This window comes from Miscanthus floridulus, chromosome 7 (assembly GCF_019320115.1).
Source record: "Miscanthus floridulus cultivar M001 chromosome 7, ASM1932011v1, whole genome shotgun sequence".
In the NCBI taxonomy this organism is placed as follows: Eukaryota; Viridiplantae; Streptophyta; class Magnoliopsida; order Poales; family Poaceae; genus Miscanthus; species Miscanthus floridulus.
Window position 1 is genome coordinate 10,178,511 of NC_089586.1, and position 19,678 is coordinate 10,198,188.

Here is a 19,678-nt window from a genome sequence, read left to right on the forward strand (position 1 = left end):
TGGTGATTCCGCTAGCTGGGCACAATGGTGTAGGAAGAGCCGGTGTCGGTCACTGCGGTGGCGGAGTGGCACGCTGGGCAGGCACTAGAAGGGAGGTCGTGGCATGACGTTCGCTTGGCCGCGCAAGATGCATCACTATCTGGAGGTCTTGCGGCTCCTATAGCTTGACGTCCACCCGATGTACTCCGGTAGTTCGCCCACATACAGCTTTGCCTTCTAGAGCGGCGACAAGTTGCGGGCATGGCACAACACCGCATTTTAGTGATCAGAGTATTCCTGGACCATGGACAGGAAGGGTATACGGGTGAGCTCAGACAGCCGGCCCGAAGCAAAGATTGCAGAGCTGCTTGAAGTGTTCCCAGCTGGGCATGCCCTCATCTTGCTCTAGCGCGTAGTACCAAGTCTGGGCCGTGCCGACCAGGTGGTAGGAGGCGAGCCAGACATGATCTGAGGCCAAGGTGCGTTGGCCCTGGAAAAACTACTCACAACAGTTGAGCCAATTGAGGGGATCCTCAAAGCCATCGAAGGTGGAGAAATTCAGCTTGTAGAAGCGAGGAGGGGCCATGCCCGACCCTGCGCCAGGTGTTGGGGCCTCTGGAGCGCCAATGTACGGGGGCACGCCAGGTTGCGGAATGCTGAATGAGCATTGGGGCTGATGTAACACCCTCAGTGTTACACCATTAATCATGGAGTTCCTCTTACTATCGTCTCTGATAGGGGGTCAGTCTTTGTCTCTCGCTTCTGGGAGCAACTCCAGAAATGTCTTGGTACTCGTCTCCTCTGAAGTTCAGCTTATCATCCGCAGACGGATGGGCAAACAGAAAGGGTAAATCACGTACTTGAAGATATGTTGAGGGCTTGTGTCATCTCTTTTCCTGAGAAGTGGGACGAATGCCTGAACTTAGCTGAGTTTTCTTACAATAATAGCTATCAAGAAAGTATTCGTATGGCACCTTTTGAAGCTCTGTATGGAAAGAAATGTAGAATCCCGCTTAACTAGGCTGAAGTGGGTGACCGCGGATATTTTGGACCTGATTTTATCAAGGTGGCTTGAGAGCAAGTTAGCATTATTCAGAGTCACTTGAAAGCAGCTGAGAATCATCAGAAAACTTATGCCGATAAGAGGAGAAGGCCTTTGCAATTTGAAGTTGGTGACTATGTGTATCTTAAGGTGTCTCCCATGAAGGGTGTGCATCAGTTTGGTGTCCGTGGGAAATTAGCTCCTCGCTATGTTGGACCTTACAAGATTTTGGCCTGGTGTGGTTCTGTTGCTTATCGTATCCAGCTCCCAGATATCTTGTCAGCAGTCCACAATGTCTTCCATGTTTCTCAGCTGAAGAAATGTTTGCGAGTTCCTGGTGAAGCTATGGAAATTGAAGGACTTCCCCTCCAGCCTGACTTGTCCTATATCGAGTATCCCGTCAAGATCTTAGATGAAAAAGAAAGAGTGACTAGAAACAAGGTGGTGAAGTTCTATAAAGTTCAGTGGCAAAATCACTCGGAGGATGAAGCAACTTGGGAGCAAGAAAGCTATATCTCAAAGCATTATCCCCATCTTCTTTCTAGTTCATTGAGGTAATTATTTTAAATCGAAATTTATTTCTTACCTCTTTTTCCACACTAGGCACACGAAATCTTGGGATGAGATTTTGTTTAAGGGGGAAGAGTTGTAACACCCTCAGTGTTACACCATTAATCATCTAGTAAAACATGTCATGAGTGTAGAACATATATGCAACACTTAAATAAAGTTGGAAGTGCAAACTTTGTAGATGACAATAAAATACTTGGTGTTGGTAAATAATGTTGCTAGCTTATATTTCTAAGGGTTTGGAAATGCAACTAGAAATAGAAAGTCATTCAACACTTAGAAGATTTCATGAACTTTTCGTGAGCTAGACATTGCGATGTTGGGTAAATTTTGTTACGGGTTGTTTTAGTGGCCTAATGTACCGTCAAGGTGATGGCATAGGTGGTTTTGGAATGGGATCAGCGGTTTAATTTTTGTGAACATTTAAAAAGCACGCACGACACGTCTTCGGTCGCTTCCCTTGCGTGGGCGCGATCATCGCGTTCCCAAGCTACGACGTTGCCGCGTTGGACACCCGTGCGCCCGCACTGACCATTCTCGGTTGGCCGCCGTGGCCGGTCAGCCGGCCCGCGCAGTGCCGCCGCTATGTAAGTCCCCTGCCCTGGCCGCCGTGCTGCCCCGCTGCTGTGTTGCTGCTCGCCGCGGCCGCTCTGCCTCGCTACCACTCATCGTGTTTTGCTGCGGGCCGCCTCATCGCTGCTCGCTGTGCTGCTGCCGCGCGTTGCCGGCGTGCACGTGGGGTGCTCCCATTGCACTCGTGTCGTCGCCTCGCCTTAATGGTGCTGCGGCCGCGTGGGCCATGCCACGCCTGCCCATCTCCTGCGCGCACATGGCCGGTTGTGGAGGACACGCTCGTCATTTGCGCCTTGGATGGAAGCACTCGGTCACGACATACACATCCCGCCAGGGCGCATAGCCACGCCACTGTTGCCGCCGTATTTTCCCCTGCTGCACCTCTGCCTGCCGCGGTCACATCGCGGCCACTGAGTGCCCGAGCGCGAGCACCGCCCATCAATTTTTCGCTCTCGTGGGTGCGCCCGGTCACCAGCATCTCAACCACCACCTCACCGCTTTGATTTGCATCACGACGAGCCCCAATCTGGGAGCTTCCTCTCCGTCGCGCCATTTTAGGCCACGTAAGGCCACGGCCAGGGGCAGCCTCCAGCTCACCGTTCTAGGCCAATCCTGCTACGCCTCTAGTTTAGCCTCCATCCCCACTTCTCCCTGTGCCACCACATACACCTCTCCGCCTCGCCGTAGCCACTAACATGGCAGCGCCGTCTCAGAGCGCCGCCGCATCCCACCACCCGCATGTGGCCAGCCCAATTCGAGGAACCTCCGGCCAAACCACCACCACAGCCGCAACTAGGGTAAGATAGTGATGCTATAGCGCTAGCTAATTCACCCCACGGTGGCTTAGGGTGGCTGGCATGGCCGCGCCACTGTCGTGCATGGCTGCGCGCCGTGGTCACCACTTCCGCGAGCTCCGCCGCTCCTATAACCTAGGCTAGTGTAGGCGCTAGGGTTGTAGACGGGGGTCGGCCTGTTAGTGGAGCCAGCATGGGTCCCAGCTGGCCGGCGTGGCCGTCCAATGCCATCGCCACCGCGCCGGTGCGCGCAGGGGTGGCCAAAGGACCGGGCCATTGTAAAGGAGAGAAAGGGTAAGGACTTATTTGCATAGGAGCAGTCTGTAGGAATAGTGTTGCTGACCTCAGGTTGAATTACTGGTAGCTCAAGGGTGTTTTTGCGAAGATGCCGACACGCGCGAGCATCCCCGTCGTGGGCCGATTTCGTGCGTGGGCCGCGTTGGCCTAGAATTGGTTTATCTTTTTCGTAGAGAAATAACAATAGCTTTTGATTTCAGTTTTGAGCTAAACTTTGGAAATTAATACCAATTCACTTGGGTGTCCAAAAATTGCGAGATAAATTTTGGTAGGCTCCTAAAAATATTGTCTATCGGATGGTATGATTAGATTATGCAGGTCTGAGTTGATGCTGAGGCCAATTAAATCAATTGCGAGTGTTTAGTATTATTTAGATTCGTATTTGTAGGAATTTTTGTGGCAAATTGGTGATAGATTTGACCATGAAATTTTTACAGTAGGTTCATTATATTATTATGTGCTCACTATAATGTTTGTAGCCTTAGAATAGGTTGAGAAATATGATAGCTAAGTACTCCTTGTTTTAGTATATATGAAATCATAAATAAAGTGAGAAATGCATTTTTGTTGCTAAGATAATACTTGAATGTTTCATACCTATTTAATGGAAAAGATGGGTAGCTTAGCACCTTAGTCATCAGAGTTAGCTTAGCAGCTTAGTGAATATATTCTTAATTTAAGAGCTGCTGTTGCAAAAATGTTAAATGTTACATCATCATTGCATGCATGTAGAGAATGCGTTGGTGGAGTTTGTGACCGCCGGAGAGCAGGAATACGAGGAGGTGATTGAGGAGTATGAGGAGGAGGTCCTCATACAGGAGGAAGCCTCGGAGCCATCGGCGACTGACATAGCTGACAATCCGCCTGCCCAAGGCAAGCCTCGGTGCATAACCCTTATTTTAAATAATCACTAGATATATATAGGTGATGTGCATTTACGTTACAGGCTTATTGTTGAAACTACATGCATAGATATACCTACCTATGAGTCCTTCTAGCTGAGGTCGAGTAGCTGCTATGCTTAGGTTTATCGGTAATGTGAGTAACCTGCCGTTACTCATAGTAGGTGATTATTATTACTGCTCTCATAATAAAATGGTGAAAGGAAAATGGAGACCGGGCAGGGATATGGTATGTGTATTAGTGGGTGTAATAGGTTGTGTCCCGCGGCCAACGGGGCATAACTTGGTTACACTATTTTCCCTTTCCGTGTCGGTTAAGGACCGTTTGTTGCTATGGATGGTAGTCAGGTCACACACTTATTATCCTGAGTACATACTTGCTTATGGGAGCGGGAAGACTTGTCACTTTCTTGTCATGGGTTTTGGATCTTTCTGGATAGACTGATTGGAGGCGGGGATGGTGGAGGTCTAAGCACCGCACTGAGTCCGGGACTCAGGAGCAGGGGCTTGGAGTTCAAGTTTGGACGGGGACCTAGACCCATGATAGGAGAGTGGTAGGTTGATCTTGCTTGTGCCTAGGGTACAAGTGGGGCGTGTGTTTCGGGGTACCTAGCTGGGATACATTAGTTCACGAATCTCCGCGTGATGTGGTACGACATGACTATGATCTAGCACCATAGTAAGAACTGGAAGATGAAGGATGATGAAACGATCTGATTGCTCAACCCATGCTTGAAAGTAGAACAGGTGCTTACCTAGAATGGCTAGCTAATGAACCAATCATGACCGCTAATAAAATGAACACATAAGTATTCACGATTAGTAATGCTTTCCGCTAAAAGAAAACCAGCAAGCCATAAAGCCTATCATATCCTTTGGAGTCGGGAAACTATTCCCACTAGTCGGGTAAGTCTTGCGAGTACATTATGTACTCAGGGTTTATTTACCCCTGTTGCAGGTGTAGCTTAAGGATGGCTTTTGAGTGAAGGATTCTTCTGGTGGGCACAGATGGATCCTTGTATCTTATCGATAGATGTTTATTTTAATTCCACTGTTTAATTTCCGTACTCTGAACTCTGGTATTGTAATAATTTATTTTCAAGAACTCTTGTTGTATGAAATGGACTAAGTATTGTAAGCTCGTTCTCATTATTGGATTCTGGATGAAAAATGTGGATTATTCGGGTTCTCCCTTGGGGTGTGCCCGATGGAACTATCGATGTAGCTCCCTTCCGGGGTGCTTAGTGTCTAGCGGAAGACGAGTGCCTCCGTGAGTGTGTTACTTCAGGCGGTTCTGCCACAGCTGACACTATATGGGAATTAGCATTCTGCACCTACCCCGAGGGGGGGGGGGAACCCACGTCCTGTAGGTAATGGTGGCTCGGCCCACCGATCGAGGACGGGGGGGTGGCCATGGGTTGTTTTCGTGGAGACCGAGCCGATGGTGAAGACGGGAGCGTCTACGGTCCTGAACATAGGGGCGCTTGCCGAAGGCATGGCGAAGGAGGGGATCGGTGATGGAGAATGTGGCATGCGGATTTGGTGGATGGGCAGTGGGGCGATTGTGGGTGAAAGGGTGGTGTGCGGCGGGATGGTAGGGGGAATAGCCGGCATCGACAGGGCCGTTGTGCTATAGCCCTGCAACCCATAGGGGAAAACTAGCGGGAAGGTGGCGGCGGACGATGGTGGCGGCGGTGGGTGGGATTCGATGTGGGAGAGGCGCGCGGAGATGTCGGCGATGGGGCGTTCTAGGTACACGATTGCCATGGCCACGGGATCGGACGCGGGTGCGGAGGACGCAGCCGGTGGCGCAGAGATGGTGGGCGGCGCCTTGGGCTGGATCATGCATGGTCGTGTCATCACCTGACATAGCTGATACCAGATTCATAGGATCCGAGATCCTGCCAGGGTTGTTGCGGAGATTGTAGGGATGGAAGAGGAGAGGGAGAGGCTTAGGCAAGCGGCAGCGAGAAGGCGCCCTGGTGACCACGGCGCAGCGAGTGAGAGAGAGAACACTGGGGCTTCAGGCGAAGCCTAGCAACAAAAAATGTTGCTCTGCTTGATTCATTCAATCACTGTTGCAGGATATTTATCCTTCCTCCTGAATTCAAGGTCTAAACACTCTATTTTAAGGAAATATCAAATGCAAGGCTAATCTGGGCTATGAGCCCCCTAATGACCGGCGCCATCCTAGCCACTCGTGGCTATGTGCCTGGAGTGCCCCTCCTGTCGGGGGATGCATATTCTTTTTTCCTTTCTTTTTTTACATATACATGCTATCAATGGCGAGAAAATTGCATTTTTAGTAGCCCATACAATACCCTTCGCAAAACTAGCATCCGAAACATTGTTTTCGTAAAAATAGCAGCCAACACATTTCTTCTTGTTTTCTTTACCATTTTTGCTTTTTTCTTCTTTCTCTTTATTTCTCCTAAAATCTGGACGAATCTGCCCCTGTACTAATTTTCGTGTTGAACCTTAGTTTAGGCATTTTTCGTGTTGACCCTTAGTTTAGGCGTGTCTTTCGCTGAGGAATAAACTGCATGTCGGGAGGATGGCATGTATGGTTTTGCATTAGTACAGTGTAGTACCAAGAACATACTTGAGTGTTACAAGGAAAATACATTCTTCTGAGTGTCAATGGCAGTTCCTGGACTCCCTACTTCATACAAAGGCCTGTTGAGAGATCTTGTGGTTCATACACTGAATGCTTTTCTTACACTGAATATGAGAAAGAAACTCCGTTGAACTTTCATATTCTGAGTACTCTACTGCACGCCAATGCTCTGTACTAGGAGCAAATGTCATATTGTGAGTATTCACAATCAACCCATATAAATGACAGACTCTATAGCCGTGTCGGAAAGGCTAATATACACTTCATACATCATGTTACATTGTTACTCGAGAAGAAAGGAAAACATGTGCCATCCAGGAGCAGGATCCCCGTGGGAATCCTGCTGGGGTTTTGCAGTATGTACTGTTTCCCACCGAACCCACTTCTATCTTGCAAGCCATTACTGCACGCCAATGCTCTTGTTTTTTTGAAAAGTACTAGTAGCATAATCTTGACTGACATTCACGGATGATATAGCATACTCTCTTCTGGGTGTTGCCACAAGCCTAATGACACACCCGGGATACTTTTTCTCTCACCAATCCTAGTTATATATACATCTTTTACAGTATTTGGTGAGTGGTATGCAGGCCCAATCTGCCGTCATTGTAAAGGAATATGGAAAAGGAAACACATGCACTTAGTTCATAATAGGTATTTGGAGCAAAAGTCACTGACGAAGTAGCAGTTTCTTGTGGACATTGACAAAATGTGTACATGTTATCTGTGCGACACCACTTTTATGAGCAATGATCACTGATAACATATAGTAACAAGACCAGCAAGTACTAGTAAGCCAAGGTGCCAAACAAACCTAGGTTCCACAAGATTACATACACAAAACAACTAACACTTACCTTGATGTGCTAAGGATAGCCTAAACCATACTGTATAATTAGGTACCGTAGAATATGCAGTACCACCAAGTTGTTTGTGCATGACATATTGCACCTCCTTTATAGCAATCAGGCACCTTCAAGTCAACATAGAATCCTGAAAATATGGAACCACCTGCTGATCCAATAATCCAGTTTCAATAGAATAGCTGCTGCAAATCCCACTCCAAAGCCCACACCAACAAAGAGAAACAAAACAACATCGACACCATGAGAGGAGTTTTTCAGATGTGTTTCACTTGGAATATCCGAAGGGCCACATTTTTTGGATAGAGGGGGTCCACAGAGTCCTGCATTGCCATCAAATGAACTCTCTTGGAACGTGTCGAATTGATGTGATTGTGGTATTCTTCCATCCAATTGGTTATTGCTCAAATTCAAGGTGCTAAGGAAAGTGAGATCAGTTAACTCTTGCGGAATCTCACCTGATAGCATGTTGGAAGACAGGTCCAGGGACTCCAGAGCAGTTATGCTACCAAGTTGGGGTGGAATTTGTCCAGTGAAGGCATTATGAGACATGTTTAGTACATGCAGTGAAAGCAGATTTCCAATCAAAGTAGGAATATTTCCTTCCAGTGCATTGTCTGATATGTCTATTGCAGTTAAGGTAGTTAAGATCCTTTCAAAGGTCATGGTGAACCCTTTGTATGATATTGTGATAGAGTCTTGGTAAAGTTCCGATGATATGTTTGGATGATATATGATATCTCCACTATTGTTATCCTGCCTCATTGATTTCAAATTTTCAAACCATTGTGGATGCAATTTTCCAGAGAAATTGTTTGAGGCCAGATCAATGATTTGCAAGCTTGAGAAGTGTTCTCTATATTTTTCATCTTCAAGATGACCTATTGAACCATGGAACTTGTTGGATCTCAAGACAAGTACACGAAGATTCAAAAGCCCCCCTAGCCAGGATGGAAAAGTATCTGCTATTTCATTCCTTCCGAGGTCAAGGACCTCTAAGTCAGTGCAATTATTGAGTGTCCTTGGAAGCTGACCTTCAATCTTATTGCCATTCAAATCTATTGTCTGGACAGGACATCCATTTGGAATATTGGAAGGTAGCATCCCTTTGAATTGATTCTCCCTCAAATTTATTATGCTCAGACTATTTTCCATCAAGCATCGTGGTAATAGTCCGCTAAAGTTGTTATACGACAAGTCGAGGAGTCCCAAAGGTGAATGACAAATTGAATCTGGTAAATAACCATTTATATTATTGTGTGACAACTTAAGATACACAGTGGAGCTAAGGTATAATGTGAAGTTTGGAAGAAGGGAGGAGAAACTATTATTTGAATAATCCAATATTTCAGCTGATGAACTTGGCAAAGGAATCAGTCCTTGAAGTCTGTTGGAGCTAAGATTGAAATAGCCCAAGGTATTACTGAATGGGATAACATATGAATTGAGTTTCATGCCAGTGAACATGTTGTGTGAAAGCTTTATCACCATGAGGTCATAATTCCATATCCAACTTGGTATATCCCCGCTGATTTTATTACTTGAAAGGTCTAGAAGAATCATGTGCTTGGCATGCATTATTAACTTTGGTATTTTTATCATATTGCAACTAGCAAGACCTAGCTTCACAAGCTGATAGGGATAGGTGGATAAAGAATTATTAATACCTTCCCCTTCTATTACAGTCAGCTTATTGTATGATAGAAATAAAGAAGTGAGGTTCTTCCCCCATAGTGACGCAAGATCCACTGAGCCCATTAAGTTGTTGCCATCAATTTCGAGATCCTTCAAATTTGGGAGTACCAACAATGACCGGGGGATTTGCCCTGTCAGATTATTCATTTTCAAGTATACATTCTTCAAGCATGAAGATGCAGCATCGAATTCATTTATGGGACCAGAAAGTTGGTTTGCTGAAAGATCTAAGTAGCCTAGAGCTGGAAGAGTGAAAAGAGATGTTGGGATTTCTCCTGCACAAAGAAAATAAATTTAGTTACACTGTGGATTTCTAAATACTTTTTACAAGTATACACCTAAATAAATCTATAACTAAGTTATACATGATCCAATGAGTATGAAATTTTTACTACAATTCAAACATATAATAATTAGCCCAACATAAAAATTTCACCACAATTGGATTATAGAAACTGCAGCTATGAATTAATTATAGAAAAGCATAGATCCAAAGCTATAACAAAAAAATTTGTACTAAAGCATATCATATTATATGTTCACTGTGTGTAGATCTACTCATGTGGAGTCCAACAAAATTGGAATTTTTTTATTTTATGATTTTTCTGTAATTTACTATGATTTTTTCAAAGATTCGGCCAAAATAAATAAAAAAGATAAAGATAAAACCGTCTTTGAAAACCACTTATAACAGGTCAAGGTAAAACGAACGGTTTTAAAAGTTCAGCGAGGTGGTTTACCCGGTTTTAGAGCATCTCCAAGAGTTGCCTAATCCATTCCTAATCCTTGGTTTTTACCAAGATGAGAAAAAATCTTTCTCCAACAACTCCTAATACATCCTCCTAATCTTTTAGAACTTGAGAAAAGTCACTCTGTTCCGCATAAAGTTACGCGCTTCCGGGTCACGCGTATCTTCTCTCACCCAACGTGTTTGTCGGTCAATCTGAAGGTGGAAGGGCGTGGAAAGAATAAAGAGTAGGAAAGGGTTCCAGATGCAAATGTACAATAGAGAAAGAATATATAAAAGTGGTTATGATAATTTAGAAATAGTATAGGATTCCTGATGTAAAATTGTCTTCTATATTTTAGGAGTGGATTATTAGAAACCCTTGGAGATGGCCTTCTTTATTATTTTTAATACTTTTTTAGGAGTTGTAAAACTTTATGTTTTTAGGAAGAAAATATTAGGTACTCTTGGAGAATGTGGAATTTTTCCCTTCGAAAAAAACATGAGGATAATGAAGGAGACCAACACTGAACTATGGGCCGAGATTTCCCGCCTTTAATTTTCCTTTTTTTCTTCCTCTAATATTTCAATTAATTATTAATCATTTAAATGTTTTATGTATTTTATAGAATAAAGGCTAAGATTTATTTAAAATATTAGCTCCTATGAGGTATTGGGAATATATTCAGTATATTTTTTATTTGATTTTCAAAATGATACTGACCGTTGTTTCTGATTCGGGTTTTTAAAGATCTGAAACCATTCGACGCATATATTAGTAAAAAGAGGAGAATTGATCCTGTTTATAAAAGAAACCGGGCCTGGAAATCGTCCCACAAAGGACCTCAGCCTTATCTCGAAAGCTTAGATCAACCATGAGACAAAAACCTCGTCAAAGCACCAAACAGCTACCACGCACGGTCAAATACGAAGTGTACTAAGATCCTTGTTCTATCCGCTGTCCACGACTAATCACAACTACGAGTCATCGTTGTTGAGGTCGTTGACACCTTAACACAGTAGCTCCAACTTCTCAACAAGATGTAATTAGGTGCCGCCACCAGCCGAGGAACTAAGCACGATGCAAGATGTACAAGACGATGCCTCAGGAAGGTTACGGCGCTAACGACACCACCATCGCCAGCCCACAAATAGGTTAGGTTTTCACCTATTGAAACTCAGCAGGGTTGGGCAGGGTGGATGCCTCCAAGGAGGAAGCGGCGCCCAAAGGCGTCGCCGTCCGAGCTTTCAACCTGACCTCAACCCACCAACCCCCGTAGAACGCAGCTGAGGCACAGTCACGCCAGCAGCGAGGCTGCGCACCATCAGCTGGGAGCACCCTCAACGGAAGACTGAGGGCACAAGACAGAGCAGGGGCACGAAGAACTTAATGGAGACCACGAAATTGACGCGCAGCTGCTCGGAAACAGCACCACCTGCAGGAGTAAGCAGCACCACCTGAAGGTTGCAGCATCACCATGCTTCTCCAGCTTCTTATAAGATTCGGCCACCAACACGCAGATCTGGCCTCCAACGCCACACCATCCAGATCCACGTCACCATGCCAAGCCTCATCGGTTGGCCGAGTCATCGACCACCGCGCACACCATGTGTGACCGTGTGTTGCAGGCCAACTCGCGCACAACCCGCTTGCTGCTGCGCTGCCGCGTCTAGAGCTCGCAAGCAAGGCACGGGCACGCCACCCGCGCGGCCTCCGTGCCAATGAGCCAGGCGCCGCCGGCCGCCACTTGGGGCAACTTCCACGCCACCCATGCGGGTTCTGTGGCTCGAGCTCCAACCCACCGGATATGGCCGCCCCTCGCAGATCCGGCCGGGGGAAAAGTGGATCCACCCGCCGGAGCCAAAAGAGCCGCCACCACTGTCACTGGAGCTTGCTTGGACCTCAACTTTGCGGGAGAAAAAAACTGCCACTGCCATCCTCGCGGGCGCACGAGCCTCTGGCGACCCAACCCGCTTGGGCGGCAGCGAGGCAGGGGAGGGAGGTGATGTGGGCACCAGCGCTGGGGATTGAGGTTTCCGCCCCAAGGAGGAGCGATGCGGGGGCCAGTTTGTCCCAATTCGGTTTCCAGGTTGAAAAATTGAATTGGCCTAATAAATTAACTGCATGGTTATTTGCATCACAGAAGGAATCATTTTGGACCAACCCCCCAAAAATTATGCAATAGCTATACCCCTTGAATCCCTTCCACTTTGCAATCACCGTAGCACATAATGCATTGCCCCTCCAAGGAGATACTATGCTTGCATAAGGAATTAGTACATTCTACGCAAAACAATGAATGATGCACATTGAAATTTAGTCCTAGTTTATCCTTTCACACTCAAACCTATTCAATATAAATTTCATAAGGTTTTAAACAACCAAATTTCTACATCAATGCACTGGCTCTATTACTGTAGTTCATTACAAGATCAGAAGAATCAGTATAAGAAACACAAACAAAAAGAGCAATTTAGGAGTTCCAAATAGTACGGAGTGAGCTTTTATTTACAAAAAACTAGGTGTAAATGAGCGAGTGAGCTAACCGTACCGCTGAGATAATTTCCTCCAAGCTGCAGCTCAGTCAGTTGAGTCAAATTAGCAATTGTACTTGGTATTCTGCCAGAAAGACCCATAGAACGTAGTACAAGTGATTCCAGCTTCTTCAGTGCGCCAACTTCATGTGGTATTGGGCCTATTGGCCGAGAACTCCAACAACTCAGGATGTGCAATCTTTCCAAGTTAGTCATATTCCCAATAGCAGATGGAATAGCAAAGAAGCCATCATAGCACTCGATTTTGAGAAATTTTAGGTTCATAATATTGGTAATTGATGATAATGTTTGTGTTGTGAGGTTGCTCTCAGAAATGACTAAACGTGTTAAGTTTTTGAGATTTCCAATGGATGAAGGTATTGTCATGGAGAAGTCGCAGGAGTTGAACTCCAAGCTTCTCAGGTTCTTGATGCCTCCAAACCAAGAAAAGAGTGATTCAAATTGTCTTGGTGAATCTAGTTGTGTCACGAATAATCTGCGCAAGGATGCAAGCATACCAAATGAATAGAGGAAATCCGTGGAAATAATTTTTCCATCAATAGACAATTCTGTTAATGCTTTGAAACCACTACAATAGCTTGATTTAACATAGGTAATGTTGGTCCAGTCTATCCATAGTGTTTCTAAAGAAGCGGCATTAGAAAAGCTTGGCAGGTGGCCAGACAGATTTGAATTCCCGGACAAGTCGAGCACCCTTAGATTTTCTGATCGAAACATTCCTCGAGGAAACCACCCTTGAAGATTAATACCAGATAGTTGGAGCACTCTTAAGTTGGGAAAATTCATGAGAAACTCAGGAAATGGACCGGGGGTGATATCAGAATTGCCGCTGAGGTTGATCACGGCTAGAGACTTCAACCTTGAGAGAGAGCTGATATCACCTTGGAGGTCACAGTACCCCAAGCTAAGAACCCGCAGATGTGGCACAGATTTAGCTAGAGCTTTGAAGCAACCTTCTGCAGACGAATTTATACTCACATAATCAAGGTAAAGCTCTCTCAAATTGCTTAGATTTGCCACTATGTTGTGGAAATAGGGTACTGAGAGGCCATACCCATCATCTGCGACGGAGATGGCATCGATATCGTAGTCATCATCTTCCGCGTCTTCAATATCAATAGAACGATCGGAAATATCCAAGGAGACAAGGTTTGTGAGTTTGCTAATGCCAATAGGTACCTGACCGCTGATTGCTGAAGTGGAGAGGTTGAGGTGGGTAAGCGAACTGAGTCTCTCGAAACCAACTGATGGGATGTCGTATCCCCTAAAATTGTTCATGCTCAGGTCGAGCATCCTGAGGGAGGTGAGATTAAACAGCACGGGGTGAATTCCATCACTGTTCAATCGAAACCCACTGAGGTCGAGAGCTGTGACGACATGATGGCCTGAGGAGGAGTTGCTGCAGCCAACGCCCTCCCAGAGACAGCAGTCCGTGCCAGGTTTCCACGACGGAAGAGTGGTGGTGGACTCCAAGTCGCGTGGGAACCTTCCGTTTGGGTGGAAGCTGAAAGACTGCTTGAGTGTAAGCAGAGTGTTTGCCTGATCTGGACGGCATAGCCAAGGAGCAGAGTGGTGGCGAGTGAGGTTGGCATGCCCGTGAGGATGGACACCGGAGGCGGAGGCGGCATGTGTGTGGAAGTGGAGGAGCTGTACGAGACAGAGCAGCAATGGCGTCCAACCAATGCAACTGGAAGCCATTTTTGCATGCTAGGCTACTGTCTGGCTGGTAACACAAGGATGGCATATTTGCATTTGTAATTGAAGTTGATAGTCTTGTTCAAGTTTCCAAGTCATCGTCGGTCATCGCACGCGCATTACACCCACAATGGCATGCTGCACATTCATGTGCGTGGTGGATCGTGAGCTGAAAGCACTCCACTAGTGTATTACTTTCTCTTTGTTTAATTTCACTCAGTGGAAACATTAATCATCACTCCATGCATGGCCCCTTTCCTTTTCTTCATAAGGTCCTAATCGGCGGCTGTTCGCTCAATATTTAGGTACACTTAATTTGGTGATAGAAAATAGAATCACTATATCCGAATTTGAATGTGATTTTCAATTGTTGTGTTTTTGGCTGTGAGTATTACAATTTTTAAAAGAAATCACTTCAATCGTCAAGGTTTAGTTTCAGGCACCGAGGCAAAGTCTTGTTTTCTCTTTTCATACACAGAGGAACTATCATATCTGTTGCCTTTTCCCGCTTCTAAATTCACAATAATACTCCGTAGTTGTCTCAACGCCTCTGATGTTTTTTTTTCAAAAAGCTTATGGCGTTTGAGACGGGCTTACACCTAATAATGGTGCTAGACCTAATTTTGACCGACTATTCCCTAACTTGACATACTTAGCTCAGAAGCTGCAAATCTATATCTGTATGTATACATATACACGTATATCTATACTTTCTATGTTTAAGTCTTTATTTAAGAGCAAACTTTTTTTTATTCCCTCTCACTCTCTCCCTCTGTCCGTTGACAACTCTTCGTCACCGCATACTCTTACCTTTCTTGTTTTGAGTTTGGAGCTACAAAACCTACATCGATGCCACACCACTCATGCCATGACCTGGCTACTCGAGCCTGTTCGTGTAACCGTGTTGCGGCACACATGCCAAACTAGACCAGAGCACCTCTCTTCTAATCATCAAGGTCACATAAGCCAACTAGTGACAGATTAACCCTAGTTTCTTAAAACCACACTGTAGAAGCAAAATAAGCAAGGTCTGAAACAAAAGACAAGCACACTGTAGAAGCTAACCACAAGCTGAAAATAAAAACAAAAAAACTTTTGTGTACTAAAAACAAGCTGCAAACAAAGAGGAACCAAATGCGCTACTACTGGCTGACGACGTACTACAGAGCAAAAACTCTGAAAGACATTCAGACAGACATACTGCTACAGCAAAAACAAGAACAAACTGAGGTGAGCTAAGTACGTGGCTTCGTGCTCGAATGGGCTTACAGACAGATATATTATGAGGAGCTGTACAGGATGGTCATAGACACTGACTGTACAGTAGCTGATTGTTGGGAAGAAGGGGAGTGGCAGATAGAATTTAGAAAAGCCCTCTCCCTGAGAGAGTTTGAGTTGTGGAAGGAGCTGTTGGAGGACTTGGATGAGGTTAACTTGAAAGGCATTCTACTGATAGTTGTTATGTAATTTGCTGCTCCCCTGTGTGAACACATGGTAGGAGGCAGGTGTCAAAAAGAGCTCCCTGCTGCTTCACTGTAGCCGCTGCAGAGGCAGACGCCGAAAGACTCCCCTGCCGCACTGTAGCCACAGCAGGGGAAGACGCCAAAGTTAGCCCTGCTGTCACATCTAGTCACTGTAGCAGCATGACAGCCTGATATGTCTGTGTACTAGGATTAGATGAGTAGAGTTGTATATATAGTTTCCCACTGCAACTCAGTAAGTTTTGCCATCTCATCTACAGAGCTCCGGCCAACGCTGGTGCTTATACTGTGTGTGTGCTCTGTTCTCCCTCCCTTCTTCTACCTCTAGCCATAGTGTGTGGTCAGCAACGCTGGTGAGTGGTCGGCTCACCCGTACCGGAGATCCAAGGGGCCAACTAGTGGTATCAGAGCCGTACAAGCGTCGTCGCCGGACTAACCGCTGGTGATGACGGACGGTTTAGAGATGGGCGACAGCAGCGGCGCTGCTGTGGCTGCCCAGCCACGACAGGAGGTCGTTGTGCGCACGGTGCAGGAGATCAGCGGCACCAGTTGGCCAACGCTGACTCGCACCAACTATGGCGAGTGGGCGGTGACAATGAAGGTCAAGCTCAGAGCCCGACGGCTCTGGAATGCTGTTGACAAAGGCACCATTGAAGTTTCTTCTACCTTTAGTGTCCTCCTTTCCCACCATATTATCTCCTCTTCAGCCTCTCTCCGTCCTCACCTTGCCTCCTCGACTCCGGCACTCGTGTGCTGTGTGCTCTGGGTGCAATGGCGGAGGTGGCAGTCAGCATGGTGGTCGGGCCACTGCTGTCCCTAGTGAAGGAGAAGGCGTCCAGCTACCTCCTGGAGCAGTACAAGGTGATGGAGGGCATGGAGGAGCAGCACAAGATCCTCATGCGCAAGCTGCCTACCATCCTCGACGTCATCACCGATGCCGAGGAGAAGGCGAGGCGCCGAGAAGGAGTGAAGGCGTGGCTCAAGGAGGTCAAGACGGTGGCGTATGAGGCGAATGAAGCCTTTGATGCGTTCAACTACGAGGCGCTCCGTCGTGAAGCCAAGGAGAAGGGGCACATCCGCAGGCTTGGTTTCGAGGGAGTGAAGCTCTTTCCTACTCACAACCGCGTTGCATTCAGTAATAAAATGGGCAACAAGCTTCGCAGGATTGTGCAGACCATTGAGGTCCTTGTGACTGAAATGAATACATTTGGATTCAACTATCAAAACCAAGCACCAGCACCCAAGCAGTGGCATGAGACTGATTCCATCCTTATTGACTCCGGTAATTTCGCTTAGGCGAATGGGGCAGTGTCGATGTTTGACCACCGATAGCCTGCCACGGGGGTCCCCAGGGCAGTTTGTTCGGGCTTCAGCGTATGTAGAACTCGACGGTTAATGCAAGAGACAGTCGATTTATCCTAGTTCGGACCCTCGATCTTTGATCGAGTAATAGCCCTACGTCCAGTCAGCGTTAGCCTTTGCGTTGGATTGATTGTAAAGTGTTGTGTTGTACAATTGTTCTCTGAACTCCCGATCCAAGGAGCCCTGCCCTCCTTTATATAGTCAGGAGGCCAGAGTCCTAGTCGGTTTACAATGAGAGTTCCTAGTAGGATTACAGAATAATACTACTACTAAGATTACATGGGAAGAATCCTAGTTAGACTAGTTCTTCTCCCTTCCTTGCGGGGTATCCCATGGGTCCCGCACCAACAAGCCCCCGAGCACTTCATGGTTGAGTTCTGGAAGCCTCGTCTTGTTCCTTCAAGTCTTGTCGAGCAGGAACAAGTGTCGTCCGAGTGCTTTCTTGAGCGAAACCGCATAGCGCTTCGTGAGATCTTCGTGTGGTATGTACCTTTTTGAAGAAAAAAGTACTCCCATTTGGATGTAGCCCCCGAGCCTCTTGCTGTTTGGCACAAGGAGCTTGAGGGTCTTTTCTTGAAATCGCCCTGATTCTTTGTTGAAGGGCTATCGAGCATATACCCGGGTTCTTTGTCGAAAAGAGCTCAGATTTAGCTATGTCCGAGTTCTTTTTGTCGAAAAGAGCTCAGATATAGCTATGTCCAGGTTCTTTTTATCGTGTGGCCTTGAAGTCGTCTGTCCTGAAGAAGTCTTCTGAGTGACGTGCGCTTTTTTGAAGGAAAAAGTGCACTCGCTGAGTGTAGCCCCCGAGCCTCTTGCTATTTGGAACAAAAAGTTGGAGGGTCTTGAATCTGAGTTGTTCGAAAGAACTGTATACCTCTCCTGTTGCAGCCCCCGAACATATATTCGGGTTGTTTTGTTCAGGAAGAACTCGGATGCAGGGTCTTGGCATATTCTCTGGTAGTCTGCTGTTGTCAGATGTAGTTGTATGGTGGTGGTTGAGTGTGAATGCTGTTTGTTCACAAGTTGTACAGTGTTGGTATATCCTTTCGAATATGCTTGTCCTTGGGTACTGTTCCTTCACGCCTGAGTCCTCTTTCATTGAATTCTGTCTTTTCACTGTGTCCTTTGTTAGGCTTATTTCGTTGGTGCTCCTGGTCCATGTGCACCGCTCCTTCGGTCTATAAATACCCTCCTAGAGTGCTGTTTTGATTCATTGAGCGTTTTGTTGCTTGTTCTGAAGTCTCTGTAGTCATGAATATGGTAGTTTGTGAAGTAGAGCATCCCCCGGGCGTATTTTGCAGTTCTTGTGTGTCTTGCTGTAGCTGGAGGGAGTCTTGTGATAGGGATTAGAGGTAGGCTAATCCCACAGCAGCATCGTACTTGGAAGTACATGGCGGTAGTTAGAGGGAGTCTTGTGATGTGGGATGCGATCCTTCATCTGGCAGTTCTGGGTTGATCCTCGTCGCCTGCCCTGAGACTGTCCGGTGCAGATCAGCATCATATCTAGCATCACATCGGACTTGGGTAGACAGATGCCTGTCGGCCTTCTCTGCTCCATGTTGTCCCGCCGTGCTATTGATTTCCGCCTTGGATGCGCTGCACCCGTCCTTTGAAGAAAATAGTGTAGCCGAGGGCGGTTTGTCCTACCGAGTAGCAATTTGGAACACGTAGTCGTTCTAGAGCCTAGCCGTGTCCGGGTTCCTCTTTGCTACTTTGCTTTTCATGGTACCGAGTTCGTTGGGTCTTGTAAGATGTGTAATCTTCTATTTTTGAAACTAGTTATAATGGAAAGAATCTTGTCTTCTGAGTTGCAATTCTTTATTTTCCTGGTGTCTCGGTTGTTGATGAGATTTCTGAGTTCTTTCTGTAAGGACCGGGTTGTTGCGCTCCTTGTGAGATAACCCTTCTTTGCTTTATTGTTGATGAGTTATTTTTGTGGTGATATGATAATTCTGCCGTGGTGCTGGATGGATAAGTCTGAAATCTACCCATTGAACTGTACCATTGTGTGGATTTGAGCCGTCCGTCATTTTCGCTGCGTCGGTAAATGGACCATTGCGTCCTCATGCCGTGTTAAAACGGGCCTTGTGGGCCGCGTTTTTACCGATGTAAAATCTATTTAAAGGCCTTTCTCCTCCTTTTCTTTGGTACCCTGCCTTTGCCTTGAAAACCCTAGCCTTCGCAACTCCGCCGTCGCCATTGCCACCGCCATCTGAGCACCGCCTTCCGAGCCTTCTCTTTCCCTAGTGCCTTTTTGCCTCCATTAGTACATGGGTAGGAAGAAAGCCATGAGCAAGTTTTAGGCAGCCTTTGTGGACAAGGAATCATCACTTTCCGTGATCGAGAACCAAGAGTTCATGGCCATGAGGGCTGCCCAGAAGGTTTGGCTAGCTCCGACAATGACTGAAGACCAGCTTCGTGAGCTTGTTGGCGATGGCCTGATCCAGAGCAAGGACATTGTTGAATGGAGGGCTCCGGGCGAGCATCGGGTCCCTGCTCCAGGTCCTGGTGAGATCATTCTCTTC

The 19,678-nt window shown here is 46.4% G+C and overlaps 3 protein-coding genes across 5 annotated transcripts; 2 read left to right on the plus strand and 1 right to left on the minus strand.

Moving 5' to 3' along the window:
* Nucleotides 1–1,180: 1,180 nt before the first annotated feature.
* Nucleotides 1,181–1,579, plus strand: LOC136465036 (uncharacterized). Its single transcript, XM_066463936.1, has one exon. It carries the CDS (start codon nucleotides 1,181–1,183, stop codon nucleotides 1,577–1,579), a length of 399 nt encoding a protein of 132 aa, XP_066320033.1.
* Nucleotides 1,580–7,361: 5,782 nt separating this feature from the next.
* LOC136462547 (receptor like protein 22-like) lies at nucleotides 7,362–14,434 on the minus strand. 3 transcript variants are annotated; one of them, XM_066461644.1, is made up of 3 exons: nucleotides 12,612–14,434; nucleotides 8,096–9,607; nucleotides 7,362–7,960 (listed from the first exon to the last, which is right to left on the minus strand). In XM_066461644.1, exons 1-3 carry the CDS (start codon nucleotides 14,311–14,313, stop codon nucleotides 7,755–7,757), a joined length of 3,420 nt encoding a protein of 1,139 aa, XP_066317741.1. In that variant the 5' UTR covers nucleotides 14,314–14,434; the 3' UTR covers nucleotides 7,362–7,754. The 3 variants fall into 3 exon arrangements, with proteins under 3 accessions (XP_066317741.1, XP_066317742.1, XP_066317740.1); XM_066461645.1 differs by having other exon boundaries at nucleotides 7,362–9,607; nucleotides 12,612–13,571; nucleotides 13,670–13,765; XM_066461643.1 differs by having other exon boundaries at nucleotides 7,362–9,607.
* A 2,059-nt stretch (nucleotides 14,435–16,493) lies between these two features.
* On the plus strand, nucleotides 16,494–17,087 carry LOC136465038 (putative disease resistance protein RGA4). The gene has a single exon (XM_066463937.1). It carries the CDS (start codon nucleotides 16,563–16,565, stop codon nucleotides 17,085–17,087), a length of 525 nt encoding a protein of 174 aa, XP_066320034.1. The 5' UTR covers nucleotides 16,494–16,562.
* The last annotated feature ends 2,591 nt before the right edge of the window (nucleotides 17,088–19,678 follow it).

Bases quoted from the DNA above. Each gene is read 5' to 3' on its own strand.
- LOC136465036 (XM_066463936.1), top strand. From the start codon at position 1,181: ATGAAGGGTGTGCATCAGTTTGGTGTCCGTGGGAAATTAGCTCCTCGC.
- LOC136462547 (XM_066461643.1), bottom strand. From the start codon at position 14,313: ATGGCTTCCAGTTGCATTGGTTGGACGCCATTGCTGCTCTGTCTCGTA. The intron at 9,608-12,611 runs GTACGGTTAGCT...TTCTTTGTGCAG, and splicing joins TGGAGGAAATTATCTCAGCG to GAGAAATCCCAACATCTCTT.
- LOC136465038 (XM_066463937.1), top strand. From the start codon at position 16,563: ATGGCGGAGGTGGCAGTCAGCATGGTGGTCGGGCCACTGCTGTCCCTA.